Here is a 21,412-nt window from a genome sequence, read left to right on the forward strand (position 1 = left end):
AAAAAAAACAGAAAACAAAACTAAGGGGTGTTTGCTCTTTTGTTTCTGTGGTAGACTAGACTTGGTATATAAATCATTACCTGGAAGACTTCTGCAATCTGAGAACCACAGATGCTCCAAACAGGGACATTTTCAAGTATATTACTGTAAGATCCATCCATCAATGAAGACCTTCTAAAACGCAACAACAACATAAAAAAAAGCATGTTGTCTGACCAAGATCTAATTTAATCCAAGAACAACTGCTAAGCTAATCACCGTTACAGAACATTCATGGTGCTAATGTAAGTTTGAACTGTAGCATGTACAACATAGTATTTTATCAGAGCTCCTTAACAAACAAAGTCCTTATTAGACTAATATCAATAACTGGTTTGCTGGTGAAATGTGTTTAATAGTCCCTGCGCACTTCAGAACTAAAGACAACTTTCGCAAATCCCATTGAAATGGATGCTAGTGCATTTGTACTAGAACACTAAATTGGCCACAGAGTGATGTAAAACTATGTGTAAAAGTAATTTCTCATTTTTAAACGCTCTTTGCGATTCAAATAGCTATGTTTAAACAATAAAGACATTTTTAAATACAATTTTTCAAAGATATGCCTCATTTTGTGTATACGTTTCTGCATATACGTATACACAAGCGGTGGACTTACTATTCCCTTGATAGTGCAAATGAGTTAAATTAATGTTCATAACAATTTGTTATGGCATTATGGCTTTTTACTGCTTGTGGAACTGTTTAGGGATGCAATGGTAAAATACAGATTCTCTCACCTGAATTGAACTACGAGATATAGACACTGGAATACATCGCAATACAGAAATCATACTCAGACATTCTAATGAACAATTTAAACATCACAACTATATATAGTATTAAAATTCAGTTTCGTCAGGGGGGAGAAAAAAAAACTAATCAGTGTCTTCAACCTAGTGCAAAAAAGACAGGCATGTTTAACAGTATGATATTTGCCTGCATATTTATAGAAACTCCTGAAGTATAAAGTCTAGTTGGATTCCATAGAATCCTTGGTTTCTTCATAATGAAACTGTACCATGCAGTCAGTAGTAGTCTAAACCTGAATATATCCATTTAAAAAAAAAAAAAAAAAGATCCGTCTACTCAATTTTTCAGAGCTCTGTTGCAGGACCAATGCAGGCTTGGTCAATATGGCTTACAGGCATAAATTACTGGGACCATTTATTATATTTACATAACTCTCTCAAATTTTTAAAATAACATGCATATGTTCTTAATACTGGTATAAAACAAACACACACAAATTTAAACCACAGATCAACATAAACAGGAAAAGAGCAAAAATATTCTGGGCCTCAAGGTACAGGCTGGAGAGATGGAGAGTCAGAACATTCAGAATCAGTTGTTCAGTTGTTGTTCTCTTTGGTAGTTATGGTAACCAGTTGCTTAGCAGCCTTGGCGATGTCATAGGCGCATTGGATGACCTGCTGGGTGACCAGTTGCATGTCTGGCCCAGTTCCGCCTTCGAGGGGCGTGGCCTTCTTACATTCGCCCTGAAGCCGGCATGCGCTGGTTATTAGCAAACGCAGGGAAATTCTCACGGTTTCTGATCGTGGTTTCTGTGACCAGGATAGGAAAAATAAAAAAAAAAAAACCTCAAACAGCAAACCATGGCAGTCAATCCCTGTTATGACACCTGCAATTCTTTAAATCGTTTGGCCAAGAAAATTGAAATTAAACAGAACCTGAAATCATTGATGTCATGTTCTGTATTGGATCTTGGTGGCACACTTTTTTTTTTGTGGCAGAGGACCCAGTTTTGAGACTGTTCATGGAAAATCATCGTTTGAAGGCAGCTTAGACTGAATTAGGCTCTGAATGTAATCTCTTGCTTTACCTTGGGAAATAGGGCAGCCATTTCTGTCACAGCCACAAGAATTCTTTCTGAACAGGGTACAAAGCTGCAATAGGAGAACACATACAGACAGTGAGAGCTGGCAGGTCACAGAACGAAGTCAACGTTTGCCAAGATTAGAGGAGTATTGTCCCAACAGCCACTCCAAAAACAGCAAGATTAGAGAAGTATACATGACACCCACACCAATTTTGTAAGTATAAAAGACCTTAAACCACAGGTGCTAAATGGAAGAAGAAAAGAAGAAACCTTAAATATTTGAGTATCATTAAAGGACAGCCATTTTGCAACACTCAGTTTCTCAGCGGCACCACAACAGCAATCTCAGACAAACAAAAAAATTAACTTAAATTGAATTATGTCCTTCATTTTGACACCGTAACTGTGCTGTCCATGCAGTTCTATGCCAGAGAGATTACGTTAAGTTTAAATGAAGTAAATTTATGCAAGAGACATAATGACATGCATTTGTTAAAATGTGTATTGGACTTCTCATGCTGGACACCTGGGATCCATTCGTGATGACCTTGGCCAACTCCGTAAACAATCAGATTATTCAAATCATGCTTTGAAAAACGCTCTCATGCAAAAACGTTTTTCTCCCGCATTGTCTAAACACACCCTGCGTCACGCATTCAACTACCAAAAAATGAATACATTTGAAGAAAATATTCACCATGTTAGTCATTTGAAGTATATAATGTGTCTAACTTCCGTCTAATGTGTAACTTACTGACTCTGCCACACAAGAGTACCCATCCACACATTGCTGTTAAAGACCAACTAAACCCTGTATGGTGAATACCTTTCCTAGACAAGTCTTAGAGCAGTGCGGTGAGTTGTTGAAGACTAAGTGCTAATTTGTTAGTATTGACATACAAAAGAGAAGAAAAACACAGCCAAAAAGGTCAAGATGGTGTTAACATTGCAGTCATATCCAGCCAGGACTCTTTCTGAAAGGCAGTATCCACAAATAGTGGAAATATAGCTGTCTTTGCTCTTATAGTTAATTCAGGCCCATGTACAAACAAGACACAATGGTCCTACTATTCAAGAAAAACAAACAAACAACAAAACGACTTAAATCATCACAACCTACATCATAAATGGTGTCAAAAATTGCATTTCTTCTGACTAGCTTTTATTATATGACAGGAGGCAGGTGCAGGCACCAATTTCATACAGTTACCAAATAACTAACGGTTCAGTTTGCAGTTTGATTGAACCGTGGCCATTGTATTGACTACAACAGCTGTGTGGGCGTGTGTGTGAGACACTGTGTCCCAAGCGTGGGCCTATCAGAAGAGAGCAGTTAATTAAGCACATGAGGAAATGAGTGAGTGAGTGAGTGAGTACTGAAAGATGAAGAAAGACAGAGAGAGGGAAGAGAAACTGTGCCTGGGAGACAGGGACAGAGGCCGGAGTACCAGGAGGTCGGGTTGGGGGGCTGGAGACCCAGAGGCTGCATTGGGGAGGGGGGTTTCTCTGACCAGGGGACCAGGGTGCCAAGGCAGCCCAGGCTGTACCTGAGTCGTCGGGCACTGTCCCGCTCTGAGAGCCTGCTGGGGGGCGGGGGGAGGGGGGGGGGGGGCACGACATTGCGCAAAACATCCCCAACACCAACAAGGAAGAGGCAAGTCCCCAATGAAGGAAGGTGGGAAAATGGGGAGGAGGGAAAGAAAAGAAATATAAGGAAAATTAAAAACCACAGGAAAAGGATGACAAAAGAAAGACAGCATGTGTACACAATCTTACAGGGCCACAGTCAGGTAACAGAAAGGCAGACAGAAACATGGGAGGAAGGGAGTTGTGTTCAAGTGAAGAAGATCAGGTAAGAATAATAAAGTGATATTTACAAATAAAACTGAGTAAGACTAAAATCAGACTTTTAGCGACTGTTACTGTTTATTAAACCACAATTAAAAGAAAGAATTACAAATTTCATCATCTAAGCAATATCTTGTGAAAGATGTTGGGCAGTTTATCGGATACCTTCTGTCAAGATGCTAACAGTTACGGTGCTTTCCTATTGATTGATAAAATCCCCTATAATACAGTCAGCAGGTTAGCTGAGAAATCTTGCCTCCTGAAATATTCTCCCCATTCTAGAAGGAACAACTCTTGAATCCTATTCTATTCTGGTGGGAGGAACTCTAGAATTCAGCTCTATTCTAGTGGGAAGAACTCTAGAATTCTGTTCTGTTCTAGAGGGAAGGGTGTTTTGGATGAGCGACGCTGTTGAGAGAGAGAGAGAGAAGTGTTTCTGCCAAGCCTGGGGCTGAGGTTTGCTGTGCACAGTATCATTGTACTGAAGGAATACTCCATCAGTCTCTTACCTGTTTTGGTTGTTGCCCTGAGCCGAACGCAACAGCTCTTGGATGTTCTTGGTGATCTGTTCTGTCTTACGGATGACGTCCTCCGTGCTGGGGAGGGTGGAGTCCGACTCAGGCTCCGCCCCTAGTTCGTCAAGCTCGGGGATGGATCCGCTCTCCCCCAGCCAACCGCTGCTCCGCGCCCGTCCCCTCTGGCCTGGGCTGATGCAGGTGATGCAGGTTTGGTATGAAGTAGACAAGCTGTTAATCCAACATACATTTTTACCATTTCCTAACCTCAGAGATGAGGACTCAATTAAAACTTCGTTTTGATTTAAGCCTCTGATGTTAACTGAGTCTTTTATCTGGTATCCCAATGAAAGCATACACTTTCAAAGCCATGTTCCTTTTATTTTTATCATAGTGATGGTAAGCATATTGCAGTTGTAATTAAAAATGCTACCAAGTTCCTGTCTGAACACCTAGCTCCAAAACAGACTCATTAAATCTAAATGTAAAAGAAAAAAGAGTTTTTCTCTTTATTTTTGGGGTTTTTTTGTTAACTTGCCAGACCTTTTTTTTATTTGTGCCATTAACAAGTCACTGAAACCTATGGTTCTGTAAAGGTGCCGTGTGACAATGTCCATTGTCAAACACACACACACACACACACACACACACACACAGCTATGGAAATGAGACTTCATTAAACGGGATTGTAGGGGAAGAGGGCATACCCTGAGTCGTCAAGGTCAGAGTTGTTGACTGTGTTGTCGTAATCACTTTCCTGTATGCTGCTTTGCTTTTCAAACTTTGAGGCCTAAAGGACGAGGAGCGGGGGAGAAACAAAATACAACACACACAAAAAAAATATGCACATCACAATTTGTCTCAACTTATAAAATCGATTTAAAAAAAAAAAAAAAAAAAAAGCAGACTGGCGTCTCCTTTTCAAGTCATGTCATGTACTGATGCTTAAGACAGTATCAATGCGTAAGACGCTTGAGCTGCCCTGGACCGTAACATCTCGTTGATATGAAAAGATACAAATGCCGAATGGTTGGCGAGGGGGGTGACAGTAGCTGTGTTTTGTGAAATTTCTTTTAGTGTTGAGCAATACGACCGGGATACTGACTTCGACAAATGAATAACAGCAATAACAACTAACATGACTTGGAAATGTAGAAATGCACAGCTGTATTTCACATGACCAAAGCAAAAAAAGCAAGTAAAACGCCTTGAGCTGCAAATGTAGCAAAGTACTGTAATAGCCTACTAAGCCATTTTATAAATCCTGTTACCTGTTTTTATTGACCGGACACCTGGTCTCACTGCATAACAGGCGAAATAAACATAGGAAACATCAGCGTTTAGGCTTTGCGGAAGACTGAAGTTGCTATCAGTTCAGTCTGAGTGACTGACTGTTTCGGCGTTACGAGTTTCTGTTAGCGTTTCAGTTCCTTATCACAAGATGTCAGGCCGGTAAATTACTCTCATATAATTTTTCATGAAGAGACGAAAAGTGTGAGAAGAGAACAGCTGCTGCATACTGCAGGTTGATCACAGTTTTGAAGTGCACATAGGCGTGAAACAGTACAAGGATGTTTACGTTACTGTAAAAAAAATAAATAAATAAAAAGCGTTTATAACAACCGCATATTTGCATAGTAACTTGGCTAGGCAGAAGACTAAGTTCATCATCTAAATATTAGCATGCCTTTCACTAACTGACTCAAACGTCCTCCTCCTAATAATTGTGAAATTCCCTGTTATCAGTCGAGTTCCAGTCATAGAACAGAGGAATGTCGAGCGCTGTGATTCCCTCCTGATTCTCTCTCATTGTTTACTCATCAGTTAACTAGGTCGACAGCTGACAGTAAACGAGTTGGCAGATGGCAAGCTAGCAAAAGACTATCACAGTTATGGTTGGCAACTGTGATACCAATGTAATGAATCCAAGGTGGCGACACTTGGTTGGATGTCTGTCAATGGGTTTACTGAAAATGGAACTGACATAAAGCATCGCTATTCAAGTGGTCGGTTTGGTGTTGTGCAAAAAAAGAAAAATAAAGAACGAAAGAAAAGGGGGGGGGGGTAGTCTGCATCTATATTTCAAACAAACGGATAAAAATTCATGTCTTCAAGCGTGTAAGGTACGTAATGGAGACCAGGTCCTTTTCATTCATATGTATCTATTCACCATCAAGATTTTAAAAGAGCTATGACCGGCTTTTAATCTGAGACACATGACACTCTTTTCGGCGTGCAAGGCACCTCATCATCATGTTCGCAAACAGTCTCGCCTCTGCACAGACATGTTAGCAGCCTTTTCTCCGAGACAAGACCGGGCAGAGAGAGAGAGGGGTGAAACAGCATAGCCAGCATACCACTTTCATCAAAACCCAGAGAGGACTAATCCAATGTAAGCAAGAATTGCCTAACACACAAAGGCAAAACACTCTTCAAAAATGAAAAACATCCAACCAAGAGGAACTGAGAAAAAAGGTTTTAAAATAATCCGATTTTTTTTTTCTCAGAGCTGTAATCCAGAAAACGAACCGTGCGAGAAAGCATATTTGACTGCTGTCTTTGTGGCTATGATTGTGTCGACTAGCAAAAGCATGCACTGTCTGATCTGGCGACTGATAATCAATGTCCTTTATAGTAGTCTAAATCCAGAAATGGTATGATGGCTGTATGCAGGTGCGGCCCAAAGCATACTGTCACGTAAAGGGAAAAAAAAAGGCCAAAGGGAAACACATATACACTTATTTTTCTACTTAAGATACAGCCTGTTTCCTGGAACTCATCTACAGCATGTCATCTGTTGGCTTCCCTGAACTAATGAGGCATGGCCTTTCAACCAAATTCCTTCAGCAGATCACACACACACACACACACACACACACTAAAAAAGAAAGAAACAAACAAACAAAAAAAACCCCTCTGCGTAACTGTAAGAATAGTTCAGACTGCTTTACACCACAACCACCAGCGTGCTAAGCAAAGCAGCATTCTGATTGGCTACCGACAGCAGCTGCAAAACTGCACTAAGTTAAAAGCAGCCTGGAAACACCTCTGAAGAGCAATGTGAGAGAAATGATAAAGATGATGATGATGGTGATGATGATGATGGAGGTGATACATATCAGATTGTAACAGCAGCCCAATGGGCGGAGGAAGGACCCCTCGTTTCGAGAGCTGGACGGAGAACAGCAGGAGAGAGGGACAGGGCCGGAGGAAGAGGAAGGGTGCGAGGATGAAGATGAAGAGTTGGACGACGAGGCAAAGGGCTCTGGGTCATATCGCAACGTCCCGTGACGCGCGGAGCGAGCGAGGAGGTGTTTCATCTTGTACGCTTGGTCCTCCCCTGCCCACGACTGGGGGGAGGACAGGACCTGGGGGGGGGAGGGAGCAATCACAAACGCACCACCCCTTAAAATCTAAAAAAAAAAAAAGGGGTTCAGATAACATCTTAAAATGAAACTAAAGTCATGTGGGGAACCCAGAAAAAAAAATCACAACTCGCTATACTTTCTCTCAGATCACGGCTAGACGTAGGCATCATGCAATGGTCTGACTCTCTGAATGGTTATGAACGGAAATTTCCACCAGTGAAAACTTGACAAAGACAACTGTTGGAACATAGACATAGTTTGTCAGTGATGACAGATGATTGGTGTGATGTGGAAATGTTTTAGTATTGTTATAGCAGCTGTTACATGAAATCTTTGCCTCGAAACCAGTGAAGGGTGTAAGTGTATAAATATGCAGTGAAGCGATGATGGGTTTTAAACATGTTTTAATGTTTTGTTGAACATGCATTATTTTGGAAACATCTTTTTTTTTAAATGCCATTGAACTTTTTGAACTAAAAAATGATCACAGAAATTTTAAAAACAAGACATTGCACAATATTCTGGGAAAGTTTTGGTAGAAAAAAAAAAAATGAAAAAAGACAAATTGCTGTAATATAATGTACATAAATACAGTTTTGATCAACTCGTTTTGTGATGGCCAAAGACACATGACATTTAAAGTTCACACACACACACACACAAACACGCATATACAATACACACACACACAGACACAAACACAAAAAACCCAATAACATATTAATGGCGAGTTTCAGGTGTATAAAACTCGAAAGCGTTCAGTAAGTAAGAGATCTTGATCAGTGTGGGTTGACGGTAAGATGAGACTAACTCTGTGTCTTACAGTCTGTCATTGTGTTGGCTGCTACGTGCTAACGGTCTCAACCCGGTCGATCACCTGAGACCGTGAATTCACGCGACCGACAAAGACGGCGTCTGAAAAAGAAGCCTGCAGGACAACACTGAGCTGGAGGAAGAGAGGCATGCAGGGGTTCAAAAAAAACCAAAAACAAAACAGACACAAACCGACAGAGCCGACGGGAAAGGAAAGAAAGAAAGAGAGGGAAAAGAAGAGGGCAAGGAGCAAGGTTTTACTTACATGAGGTGGGAAAAGTTTGAGGGTCGGGAGGTTTTCCTCAGGGTACGAGCTCTCTCCCTTAGGGAGAAAAGGTTTCAGGCCCGAGCCCGTTTCGTACATAGACGTGGGCCGGCTGGCTCGTGCCGCGGACGCCCGGCGTTTAAGGCCCGAAGGGCTGGAGGGGTCTGTGTAGTCTGGCCCGCTGGGGGCCTGGTAGGTATGGGTGGTAGTGACCTGATGCCTGAGGTGGGAGTTCTCGCTTTGCAGCGAGAGAAGCTGGAAGAAGACACAGGGCAGGAAAGACACTCTAAGAGGCTCTAAAGAGGCAGCAAGCACTATAAAATTAAATAAAAACAAAAATAAAATCAAACACCACCCAATTCCCTCCTGACCTGACAAAGACGCATATTTCATCAGAAACGATCGCACTGTGACTTAAATCTTAATTTTAACTTAATTTACCAAAAACCTCATTTATTTGGAGTTTACTCATCAGATATGTCTAAGTATGATTCGCTGAGCCACGCTGTGCGGTATAATGAATCGTATAATGAACTTACATAATTACCAATGTAGTACTACATATAACACCGCACAGTGCAATGCAACCACATATACCTAATGTACCTCCCTACATAGAAATGATTTAAGTTTGTTGTTGCTGAGAGCTAATATAAAGAGGGCTTGCTTCCAAGGTATAAATCTAATATAATATAATGATTAAACCCGGGGGTGGTAAGTTAAAAGAATTGGCCTAGTTCTAAGCCCAAACATGACAGTTCACTGCTGACATGCTCTTGACCAGGGCACCGAACCCCACAGAGGTCAAGAGGTGTCTGACCTCTGACATAGAGAGTAATAAATGTAAATTACTTTGGATGAGTGCGTCGTTTCCAAATGACTAAAACGCTGTTTGATCAATTGAGTCTTTACACTTTAAATCAATGAAAGCTCATCGACGAAGGGCAGCGGCTCTTACCACTCTCGGGATAATGCATGCTATGAGTAAGAGAGGAGACTGCGCAAGCCAAAAAGCTTATCAAACCCGACAGTGAAAGAGAAGCGAGATATTTGAGATGAGAGAAAAGCACTGTCAAGCTAAAGAGCGAAAGGTCTTTAAGCAACCAGCCCAGGCAAGTGCGTAAAGATCTACAGATTGTACCATCGGTAATCGCAAGAGGAAACTGTGGCTGTAATTTTGGGGAGTAAGAGATGCTTGCAAAGGGCACGTGTTGCCAATCTGTTTCATTTTTGGAAGGTGGGGGTGTGGGTGGGGGTAGCTTTTTTCACATCAGCCAAACGTTCAGACAATACCAGGTCCACACAGCTCAGTCGCATTCAAGACGCAACAGAAAGCCCACGATGAACAGAATTACCCCCCCCCCCCCCCGATGCACTTAAGAACATTCGTGTCCTTGAACATGCTGTGTTTTGTTGGTTTGTAAGGGACAGTTCCATTGTGACATCAAACAGAAAAAAAACTGAGCGCTTCATCCCTCGCATTTTTGCCCGACTCGTATTAGACGTACGAGAGCAGCCAGAGTGTCTTTCTTACTCAAACCAAACATTTCCAAAAGGTCAGAACAATCAAAATGGAATACAGCCCGGGTTTGGTCACACAAAGAGTATATGCAACAGCATGGCAGCAGTCACTTACACAAACGCATTCATTCACAAGACAACTGAACATGCTTGCGGAGGCAAATACAGATTGAATACCAAAACCTAGACCACCATACCCAATGTCATTAAAGACTTTTAGTTTCAGCTAAAGCCATTTTTCTTTCTCAGTTATTTAATATTAGATTGCAAAGAGCTGTCAGATGGTCTGTTTCCTCGTATCCGACGGCAGGTTCTGAGATGTAACGGTGAACAAAATTGTGTATGTGTGGGTTTTTTTTGTAAATGAATAACTAATAAAACTGCACTTCTGCGAGCGACTTCTAAGTGTAACTACATGACTAACTTATCTCTGATCAGAGCTACGTCTTACATAATATTTCTGAGTCCTGCTACTTCCTGCAAAATAAAAAAACAAAAACAAAACAAACACCCCCCCCCCCCCAAAAAAAAAAAACCCAACGGTTTCCTGATTGGCCAATGGCCCACGGGAAGCCTAAGAAAATGAACTAGCAACTATGTTATAATGCGCATATGCTGAATGTTGACTTTCTTTTCAAATCCCAAAAATAAGAGGATTATGGCTATGACGTACCATATTTTTGGCCTTAAAGAATAAAAGGCAAGACTTCAACCACACACAGTAAAAGCTGTCCTACCTGGCAGTGTCAAGATAACTGGGGAAATATGCTAATGAGATAACATCTCCAGCAGTTCTGTTCAAGTCAGACTGACCAATGAGGGAAAAAAAGCATGCTGAAATAACAGCCAATCAATATCTGAGCAACTCAAGTTACAGTTATTGTTAAGGGTGACTAGCATTTACTTTTACTGATGAACAGGGTTGTCTTGTGGTATTTTTCTCAGGGGCCACAAGCACATTCCCTGTTGAAAATACACAGGGGTTAGTTCTGAACCAGAGAACAGCTTTCACTGTAGTGTCACAGTAACATTGTTCAGTGTCACAGAAAGAAAAAAAATGGTACCTGGTTTGCACTGTTCTTTTCACATGTTAACTAAATACAAAAGACTTTGACTCGCTCGGTGCAACACCAACAGGTCTTGACAACATGCAAGGAGGTCTGTGCGGATGAGCCAATCGAAAAAAAAAACACAACCCATCGTAATCTTGCCTTGTAGAGGCTTTTTTTTTGTTGAAGCTTTTGTGTATGAATGTGCATGCATAAGTGTGTGTGTGTGTGTGGTTGTGTGTGGATGTGTGTATGTGTGTGTGTGTGTGGGGGGGGGGGGGGGGGGGTGTATGTATGTGTGTGTGTGGGTGTGTGTGTGTACGTGTGTGTGTGTGTATATGTGTTGTGGGGTGCTTGGAGGGTGGGGTGAGAGGTGAAACAAGCCAAAATGCCCCAGGATGCCTCACACCGTAGCCTTGAAGCGTGCGGTCCCCGTGGCTGAGTGTCTGGGGCTTTTGAAGCCTTCACTGTGGGCTCTCAGTCGGTACCTTTTTCTGCATTAGCTGCAGTTCATCGCTCAAAGTGTTGTTGGCTTTCATGAGCTGCTGGATCTTCGCCTCAGACTCCAAGAGGGCATTTTTCACCTCCAAAAACTCTTGCATCGAGACTGGCCCGTCGGATAAGTCGGAGTCAAGGCTCTGTGGGGAGGGAGGGGCACGTTTTTAAGATTTTAATGAAGTGCTTCGGCCCTTGAAGGGACTTTTTTGTGCTCCTCACAGCCTAAAGCTAATCTGAACTCTTGAACTATATTAATAACACAGTAAGGTTTCAGCCAGTGACTGCTACAAACATCTAAACAGCAGAGAGAAATGCTTTAGGGCCAGCTGAAAACACAGTTACAAAGCATAAGCGGCATAGAAACTTTTTTTTTTAATACTGTAACAAAATTCGGACCGAGGTTCTCCACCCCTTCAGAGGTATCACCTTGGTCCGGTCTACTTTGCCAGAGGGCAGGTCAATGTCTGTGTCCTCGTCGGACGCCACGATGTCATAGTCTGGCTGGTCGTTGTCTTGGTCTTCGCTGCCGTGACGACTGGCCACACCCCTAAACGGAAGTTCCACGGTCTCTGTGACAACAGAGGGCCGAGTTGGAGGTGAAGCAGTGATGGGTAGGGGCCACGTGTGTGTGTCACATGTTTCCTTACGTGTCTTTACCTTTAGGGCTAGTCACCGGATTTCCCAGCTGTCGACGTTTCGCATCGCTCAGGATATCAATGACCAGCGTAGCAAATTCATGTGCGCTGAATCTGGCAAGTTTCTGCCTTCCCTAACCAACATGAAAAAAAAAAACAAAAACTGAGAATCAAATGTGTTAATTACAGACAAACTTTCATGCGTATGTGTGTGTGTGTGTGTGTCTGTTTTTAGTTCGTTGTTTTTCATAAGAAATGCGCGGTATTTTTTGTTTACATTAAAGATTACCTTACAGATTTTATCACAAAATTCAATGCCAAGGAGGCACAGTTTTAAAAGTCTCTCACGCTTCACCGCAGCAATGAGAGGCGCATAAACTGAGTTTCAATAATCCACACCTGTGGGAAACCGCTCCCGTGTGAAATGTGCCTTCACTTTAGACACAAAGGCAGTGTTGCTGAGACTTGCCTGGTTTCGTGTTGATGAATACTCCGGGTTGACAGGAAGGAAAGGGACAACGGTGGCCTCCGTTACCAACGTGCTGTGGTTCTGTGTTGTCAGCCACACTGTACAGGCCACAAATGAAAACTCACTTAATCTGACGCTCAACACGGTTTGCCTTCGCATCTTTGAGTAACTGTACGAGCTGTTTTAAATAGCAGGACGGTAAAAAAAATAATTTCCGTACGACAAACGAAACGTCTCCTAGTTTCTGAAAGCAGTTCCACACATTCGTTTAGACAGGACGGGTAACTAGATTTCGTTCGTTCCTTTTCAGGTTTGTACTGCTTACCGGCATCTGTTTCTCTTCTGTCCACTTCATCATACACATCCATGGCCAGCTCCTCAAACAAATGATTGCTGAGCTGAGAAAACGTTTAGGGAAAAAAAACCCCAAAAACATTAATAGCCATCATCTTGAAGCAGACTTAATTTGATATACAGCCTAGCTTCACACAGAAAGACTAACACTGGTTTAAGACGATCCCTGATTGAGTGACCATTTCATGAATTACTTTAGTAGGCTACTACCAAATGAAAAAATCGAGGTTTCAGCCAATGACAGTTAAATATAATCTCCACGGAGATTACGGTACTCACAGATTGCAGTTTCTTTCTCGCTGCTTTTGCCAGCTCGGACAAATCCTGGCTGCTATGTTGTTGAGAGGGTTTATAAAAGAAAAGAAAAAAGAAAAGAAAAGAAAAAGATTCAACTAAAGTGCAACAGAGATGAAACACCTAAAACTGAACTGTGATGTAACAGTCTCCCAACCCTACACCCCAAAGTGACCACAAAGTTTCACTGAGAGTTTTGCTTTGAGGAGCTTTGGAGGATCTTCTGCGGACTAACTGATCTGTGATCAGTCAATGCTGGTTAAGATAAGCAATCACCTCTCAGTATGGTATCAATACAGCAAATACTTACATATTCCTTTATCCGATACAGTTAGCATGGAAAAGAAAGAAAAGATACTTCAGCTGATATTAACACAGGAAAATCAACAGTGTTTGTTTATTGTTACGCTGAATCCTGACTGTTTAGGGGGACTCATGTGAGACAAAGCCCCCAAAAACAGAAGGAGGTTTTTGTTTGTTTATTTGTTTTCACTTTTTCTCTGTTGTGTAGGGAGGGTGTAGATAAGGGAGTGTTCACCGTTTAAACCCACACAAAAAGACTTCATTGTTTTTCTCTGGGCAAAAATGCAGACATGTGTTGTTCCTCGCTCAGAATGTAATTTCCTTTAGAAATAATCCCAACAAACACAGGTTGGAGACAAAACAAACAGAGGGGATGAGGCTTTAAGGCTGTAAAGACGTCCTGACACTCTCCAGGGAACTAGATTTGACTTTCAGCTCGTAACGCAATGTTTTATAAACGAGAGACCCTGCACATTCCATACAAAATCATCACCGGTCTCTCGAAAAAGAACCCAGAGCCCAGAGCCCAGAACCGTAAACTGGTTTAAAGGGGATCGATTACCTGTCAGCAAGCTGCGGTATGATGAAGTGTTGTCCACTTTTATGATCTTGACGAGGACAAGGGGAAAAAAAAAAAAAAAGATATTTCTATTATGACATCATCGTTATATTTACATATTCAGAATCAACGAGCAGGCCGATCACTGGGTCATTACAAAGTGTTGACCTCACCAAAAACAAACAGACAAAAAGCATATGACTGATTTTGATCAAATCATATAATCACAGAGAGGAATATGATCTAGGCCCAGTAATACTTCGAAAAGTCAAGCCTGACTGAAAAAAACAATCAAACAAAAAACAAAAAACAAATCTAAATACACCTGTTATGTGACCAGTAAGCGATCATAAGCAATACGCGGGTGTGAACGTTTTGCTAGTGCGATAATTACATTTTAATAACGCATTTGTTACTTTTGAACAGCGTGTTTTGTGTGAGATCCGTCACTCACCGGGTTTTCTTCCACAGAGGTAGAATGCTAATCTGTCTGTTAGCTCGTACTGTATGTCGACGAGTCTGTCAGCCAGGTCATTGTGCCCAGCTTGTCTGAGAAAACAGAACCAAAACGCTCATCTCTCTCTCTCTCTCTCAACCCTCACTTAAATCAGACAATCAGTTCACTAAAGCTACTTCCTCAGGTAATGCTACGCAACCGTGCAATGTTTACCATCACTAATAACACTGATGAATCATTTAAAATGCTAGAGGCCTAAATCATTTCTAATTATTTTCCAGTTTTTCCAATTACTTTCCAAACTGCTCAGGAAACACTGAAATAACGTTTGTATATTTATATATATATATTGATGCTTTGGGGACCCCGTTACCTTGCGTAGTCGATGGGAGTCTTGCCGCAGCTGTCTGGAGCGCCAGGGTCGGCCCCGTACACGGTCAGCAGCTCTGCCTGTGAGACCTGCCCCGCCCTGGCGGCCACATGCAGGGGCGTGTTGCCTTTTTCCTGTAGAGTCAGTGAACACACCGCCAAGAGAACAAAGTAGTGAAATCAAAGGCAGGCAGACATTGAAATCACACAGAGGGGGGGTGTTTAAATTATGGACGGGGAGAGAGAGAGAGAGAGAGAGAGGTAATTAAAAATATCTAACCGGATGGAAAAAGTTGGCCTGAGCTCCGAGGGACAGCAAACGCAGCGACGTCTCCAGGTTACCTGTCCGAACACTCGAGTGGAGTTGCTAAACAGCAAATGAACATTTTTTTTTTTTTGAATAGTGAAATTTACGCTTCTTCATCCGGAACATCTGTTTGCGTCTACCGTCGCTAAACCAAAAAGCTGAACAGACATTTTTGGCAACAGAACACACTGTTTCACGTCTGACATCAAATGAAAAATGTAATGTAATCCTCCTATCTAGAATCTCTGCCAGCTTATTTGGAAATAGACCTTACATCAAAATGAGCTTTGTCAGGGGGCTTAGAACTGAATAAGATGGGGGGGGTGGTGGTGCAGATTTTAAGGGACTTGGGGCCTCACCTTACTCAAATCCTTTGCTGTGCAGCTGTCTTCATCCCGACAAGGCCCCCGATGAACAAAAGCCAGTAACTGGTATTTCGCTCTGATAAACTCTGCCTTGTTTGGGCTTTTGAGATACAACAATGAAAGCAAACAAACAAACAAACAAGCAAAATCATATAAAATAAATAAATAAGCACCTCAACAATATAAGACAGAACATCTTCGCTTATTAAAGGAGTAACGGTAATATTTCATTTAAAGATGAAACTTCTAAGACTTTCACAGCTCATTTGGGATTAAAAAAAAAAACGAATTCAGCATCAGCCAGTATTGACTGGGATTCAAAGAAAACGACGATGAAAAAAAAACTCATTAAGAAAACATCAAACATCCGCAACCACTCACTAGACTTTATCCTGAGGGTTCCCTTTGCGTTTCCCGCCCGTTCCCGATGCAGGGTCTAAAATAGAGTGCTCCCATATCGCGTTAGCACCGTTATTGTATAAGGTCTGTACCATCTGAGGGGAAAATGAAAGATTCAAAATCAGGGGGAGAAGAGGAAAAGAGGAATTTACAGTCAGGATTTAAACAACACGAGGCTTCTGTGTTCTTCTTTCACGTGCAATAAAAAAAAAAAAAAGAGACATTCAGACAAATCCTTGGACGTGAGGAAAAAAAAAGAAAAAAAAAAACCCTCAAAAGGGCCTTATTTAAGTCACAAGACAGTTTTTGACTTCAAAAGAGGCTGGTCGAATAAAAAGAGACTTAAACTGCAGACTTAGCGAGTGCCTGCGATAGCAAAAAAAAAAAAGAAAGAAAAAAAAGAAAAAAGTCCATTTAGCTAATTAGCGAGCATTTAAAATGGAGCTATTTCTGGACAAGAGCAATCAATGGAGGGAAAAAGGGGCAGAATAGAGCTCCTGAATGAGAGAAGGAAATCACAGTCTGTGGGCTTATACGGCAATGACACAGTCCAGTGACGGTCAATGGGCCTTAATCAGAGGCAGACCACAGGCCACAATGGAGAGACAGAGATTTCGTTACAGTGGTTCAGGGCTTAGTCAGAGTGCACCGTTTGAAACTGGCACGCATAATGCTTTATAAGACGGTCGTAACGGATCGTAAGACCTGTCATAAGACGGAATGAAACTTCTTATGGGCTTTGCTGATCGCGTGTCATTAGGTGAGGCAGGTAAAATATGAACACTTGGAATGACACAGAGCATTGTTAGTTTATTAAAAGACATTATAACATGGTTACAAATGCTTAGAACATGCAGTGGGGCAGTATACCAGCACACAAAAAGTACTATCACCTATAGCTAAAAACATGACTGTAGGTATTAAGATCCATGGAAAAAGTTTGTAAAGCTATATAAAGATGAAGTCCAACATCTGCCACACAGAGTAAAGGGGTGTGCATTTACACACTTACATATGACATATGTGTTTGCCTGTGTGTGTGTGTGTGTGTGTGTGTGTGTAGTCGCGTCAGACTCACCTGTAGCTGTGTGGGAGGCCAGGAGGAGTGTGTGTGTGTGTGTGTGTGTGTGTGTGTGTGTGTAGTCGCGTCAGACTCACCTGTAGCTGTGTGGGAGGCCGGAAGGAGTGTGTGTGTGTGTGTGTGTGTGTGTGTGTGTGTGTAGTAGCGTCAGACTCACCTGTAGCTGTGTGGGAGGCCAGGAGGAGTGTGTGAGGTGTCTGACTTGGGAGCTGTGACGGCCCAGGCTGCGGTGAACGCTACAGCAGTCATCACAGATTAAAACCCCCCTGTTTACTGACGCCCAACGCGGCTCTGAAAAAAACCCCACCCAGACAACAAACAAACGCCGTCAATACATATGGTCAAACAGCGTTAACGTCAATCAGCGAGCTCTTCGATCGCTAATCGATACACGTCACTCACTGCTCCTTCAGCGTAGCTAGCATGACACAAGGTAAAGCCTCAACGATTTTGAGAGTCAATACAACTAAAGCTGTGACTCACAGGGCCTAGCAGGGAACGGGTCAAACAGTCAAATAAGTGTGCACATATGGTGACAAATCAAACTTGGCCTAGAATGTTCTAAGGAGGGTAAACACAGTCAAAGGGGTCAGGTCAAAGGTCACAGGGCTCTCAACAAAAAGACATAAAAAATGCTACAATAAATTTGGCTACATAAACAAGATTTAGGACAGTGACAGATAACCAGGCCCTTGGTAATCTACTCTCCTGAAGGATTCTGTTCCATTCTCAGTCTAAAACACATACAGACACACGCACGCACACACGCACACACACACACACATGCATACACACATTCACACATCTGATTCATCTTATTAAGGTCTGTAGTCGATTTTTAGCATTGGAACTGCATATGTGAAATGTGAAACGGGCTCAAAGTCCTGCTGAAGGGTGTTTCCTCAGGAGGAGAACTGCCTACCACTACTGCAATATATATACACATTTGCATCTGTACAGTTTGTGTGGAGGACAAGATTTACAGTGGTCTTCTAAACTTACAAACAGTAACTGAAATATAGCTGAAAAATATTCTGTAATTATCTTTTAGGGCATGGCTGTAGAGTCATTCACAGCAAAAGGAAGATGTGAAACCATTAACTTCCTTATATGGAAAACTATTTTAATGTATAGCTTGAGCAGCATAAAATTTTTTTTTCCCTTTTTGTGAAAACGTGTCAACGCTACAAAACGAATCACAAGGAAAAAGCCCTTTACAGTTGTGAAAAGGTCACTCTTAGGAAACACTTCTGAAAGTCAAGCCCACACCATTTCACAACACCAAAAAAACAAACAACAACAACAACAAAAAAAACAAATAAGTTTGCACCAACCACGTGCCATTTAGAGTAAAAAAAAAAACAGCAGTAAAGACAGTCAACAAGCGAGGTCCAAAACAAAGGCAGCCCCTAACCTCAACTGACAAACAAAGAGATTTAGATTTAGATCCTGTGAAAACACACACACACAACAACTGATGTGCATGGGCTCAGATGTAGGCCTTTATTTCCTGTGTCGTTTAACGGTTAAATATGGTTGGTGCTGTCATAGCTCTCGGAGCATTCAGCGCGTAACGCCCGCTCCCTGCCTGTCGGAGCGACCAATCAGAGCGAGGAGGGCACGCGACGCTGTTTGTGACAGCCTGGCCAACTTTAAAACCCACCTTACAAGAACCATGGTCTTTTTTTAGGTGTCACATTCACCGCAAAAATTCTCGGTCCCCAGACGAACGACTCTGGGCAATCTGTATTCGCACTTCCTCTATAAGTCAGTTCCTTCTGCTTATCAGAATACAGCAAATATGAATACATATCAGAGCAGCGCTAACAGGTTTGAAACTGAAAAGAGTTTTGGTAAAAGCTCTGAGCCCTTAACGTGCATCTGGGTTTTTACAGTAGATATGAACTACAGGTGCTTTTTTGTGCAAAGTCAGACATCTTGTGATTCCAAGTAAAAGGTGAGAGGATGAGTGTGAAACCACATCCTTGTGCCTTGTCTGAAAGGCACTGAAACACGTCCGTGCTGCGTTCTAGACATTAAGGAACTGCCGGCAAAAAAAACCCCAAAAACTTCAGGCTGTAAAAGACAAACCTGTCACTAAACGAAACCCAAACTTGTGACGAGATCAACCAACCACCGTCTGTCAGGGCATGTCTGTCTGTTAGACTGTCTGACTGACTGACTGACTGTCTGTGTGAAAGATACAGTACAGTGGGGAGACGGTGGCCTCCTTGGCGACAGAGGAAGTGTCAGGCAACAGCTGTGGGTTTGGGGCCGGGTGCGGAGGGAGAGCCAGTCCTTAGCACCTGGCGCTGGAACTGCCCCACATTTCCCTTCCTGCTGTAGCTGTGCCAAGCTCTGCTGTCATCTCCTGTCTCTCCCTCTCTCTTTCTCAAGCACTAGCATAGCTAAAATAAAACCCAATACCAACATGGCTAAAAATATTTTCAGCCTGTACGCCAACTGCCCAACATTAATGACAAGAGAGCGGGGCCAGCCCAGGGCAGCTGGTGGATGGGTCGAGACTTGCTGAGGGGCGCTTCTTCGGTTGTTTTAGGTGACTGCAGTTGTAACATACTCGAATGCTTTGGAATTTACTCTTGGAAAGTGTACGGAGCTCGTACTATTCTGCTATTATGATGTCTCAAAAGCTTGGCACGGTGGTTGGTGCCTTGTGAAAAGGTGAAAATGAATGGAAGACAGGGCTGCTGGTCTATAAGTAAACAATGACTAGTGTAACTCCCTTAGTACTCTATTAATATCTGGCCAGACAGGCTATATTCTGCCACTCATATCAATGTCCAGAAATGATTATGCCCTCACTTTACTGCAGGGGACTAGGGGACTCTCCTCCATGGTACCTTCTTCGACAGAATACATACATTTTCAGTCACAGACCAGTAAAAACTGTCACTGCTTCTGCTGTAAGGTTTTTTTTTCCCCCCTCCCAAACACAGCCTATCCACATCCGTTGCACGCTACGTTGAACCCGCCTGAACACTTAAGGCTTACTTCTAGGCTGAAGCAACTGGATTCTGATTTGTGTCTTGCAAATTTTCCACATGTCTACGCACATAGCAGAATGCATTGCCTGGGGACATAGTAGGGTACCCTGCACCCGCACGCGCGCTCGAAAATTCAATTGTTTGTCAAGCATAATTTCGACAATGCGTGACGGAAGGAAGCAGACTCACCCGGCTTCCTCTTAAGTGTTTCAGATATTGTCAGTAACTCTTTAAAAAACGTAATTAAAAAAAACCCTTATCGTCATTAATGAAATGGAACTGAACAGAGATATCGTTATTACTAATAATTTATCGTCATTGAAAACTATCCCGCTTATGGCTACTGTGTCTGAGACTACACTTTTAAGCTAGGAAACTACCGACGAACACAGGGAACTTGACTTAACTGACATTAATCTAATTTGTTAACGTACTGGTACATTAAATCACTTGTCTGACATGTTATCATGTATTAAACTCGCTACCACAGAGACATAACTTATGTCATATTATTAAGGTTTGCTCGCGTTCCTTTCCTTCTCAAATTTCTTCAAATGTGACTCTATGTTGCTTACTTGATGTTCAATCAGAAATAATGTATCAGAAAGCCATAAGAGAGCAAGCCGTGACTAGTTAATAAATTCACTAATTCAAATTCACTTAACTGGCAAACGTTACCGAGTGAAAACACTTACCTGGGGCACCGCAATCCGCGCAAACCTCGCTGTTTCGTATTCGTTTAGACATCCTGGTAATATTGTTCTTAAAAATGTGCGGTCACGACGAAATTCCACCAACTGCAAGAATTTTCCTGCTTATCACCATCTGATCCTTTTGAAGACATGCCACTGTTACTTTTCGGATTGAAGAATGGCACATCAGATTGTCGATTTAAAGTAAGAGAGAAAGAGAGAATGCGTGCGTATCTTCACCTAGGTCGTTGGCTCTTTGCTACTGTGTGTCAAGCAATCTTGCATCATGACACTGACAAGTCAGACACAGCACTGCCGTGTGGCTAGATGCTTAGCTGCGGAAACACTTTCCAGACTGCTAAACTGC

General features: G+C 42.2%; 1 protein-coding gene across 3 annotated transcripts; it reads right to left on the reverse strand.

The window, feature by feature from the left end:
* Nucleotides 1-1,391: 1,391 nt before the first annotated feature.
* git2a (G protein-coupled receptor kinase interacting ArfGAP 2a) lies at nt 1,392-21,100 on the reverse strand. 3 transcript variants are annotated; one of them, XM_030791019.1, is made up of 19 exons: nt 21,049-21,100; nt 17,506-17,639; nt 16,250-16,362; nt 15,863-15,968; nt 15,477-15,563; nt 15,201-15,331; nt 14,825-14,919; nt 14,374-14,419; nt 13,494-13,545; nt 13,186-13,258; nt 12,861-12,958; nt 12,414-12,525; nt 12,183-12,325; nt 11,747-11,896; nt 8,689-8,943; nt 4,950-5,032; nt 4,237-4,434; nt 1,883-1,946; nt 1,392-1,604 (listed from the first exon to the last, which is right to left on the reverse strand). In XM_030791019.1, the coding sequence occupies exons 1-19, from the start codon at nt 21,098-21,100 to the stop codon at nt 1,392-1,394; spliced, it is 2,205 nt and encodes a 734-aa protein (XP_030646879.1). The 3 variants fall into 3 exon arrangements, with proteins under 3 accessions (XP_030646879.1, XP_030646880.1, XP_030646881.1); XM_030791020.1 differs by lacking the exon at nt 11,747-11,896; XM_030791021.1 differs by lacking the exon at nt 8,689-8,943 and having other exon boundaries at nt 11,792-11,896.
* Nucleotides 21,101-21,412: the final 312 nt, after the last annotated feature.

The sequence above is a fragment of the Chanos chanos genome, chromosome 14 (genome assembly GCF_902362185.1).
Source record: "Chanos chanos chromosome 14, fChaCha1.1, whole genome shotgun sequence".
NCBI classification, from domain to species: domain Eukaryota; kingdom Metazoa; phylum Chordata; class Actinopteri; order Gonorynchiformes; family Chanidae; genus Chanos; species Chanos chanos.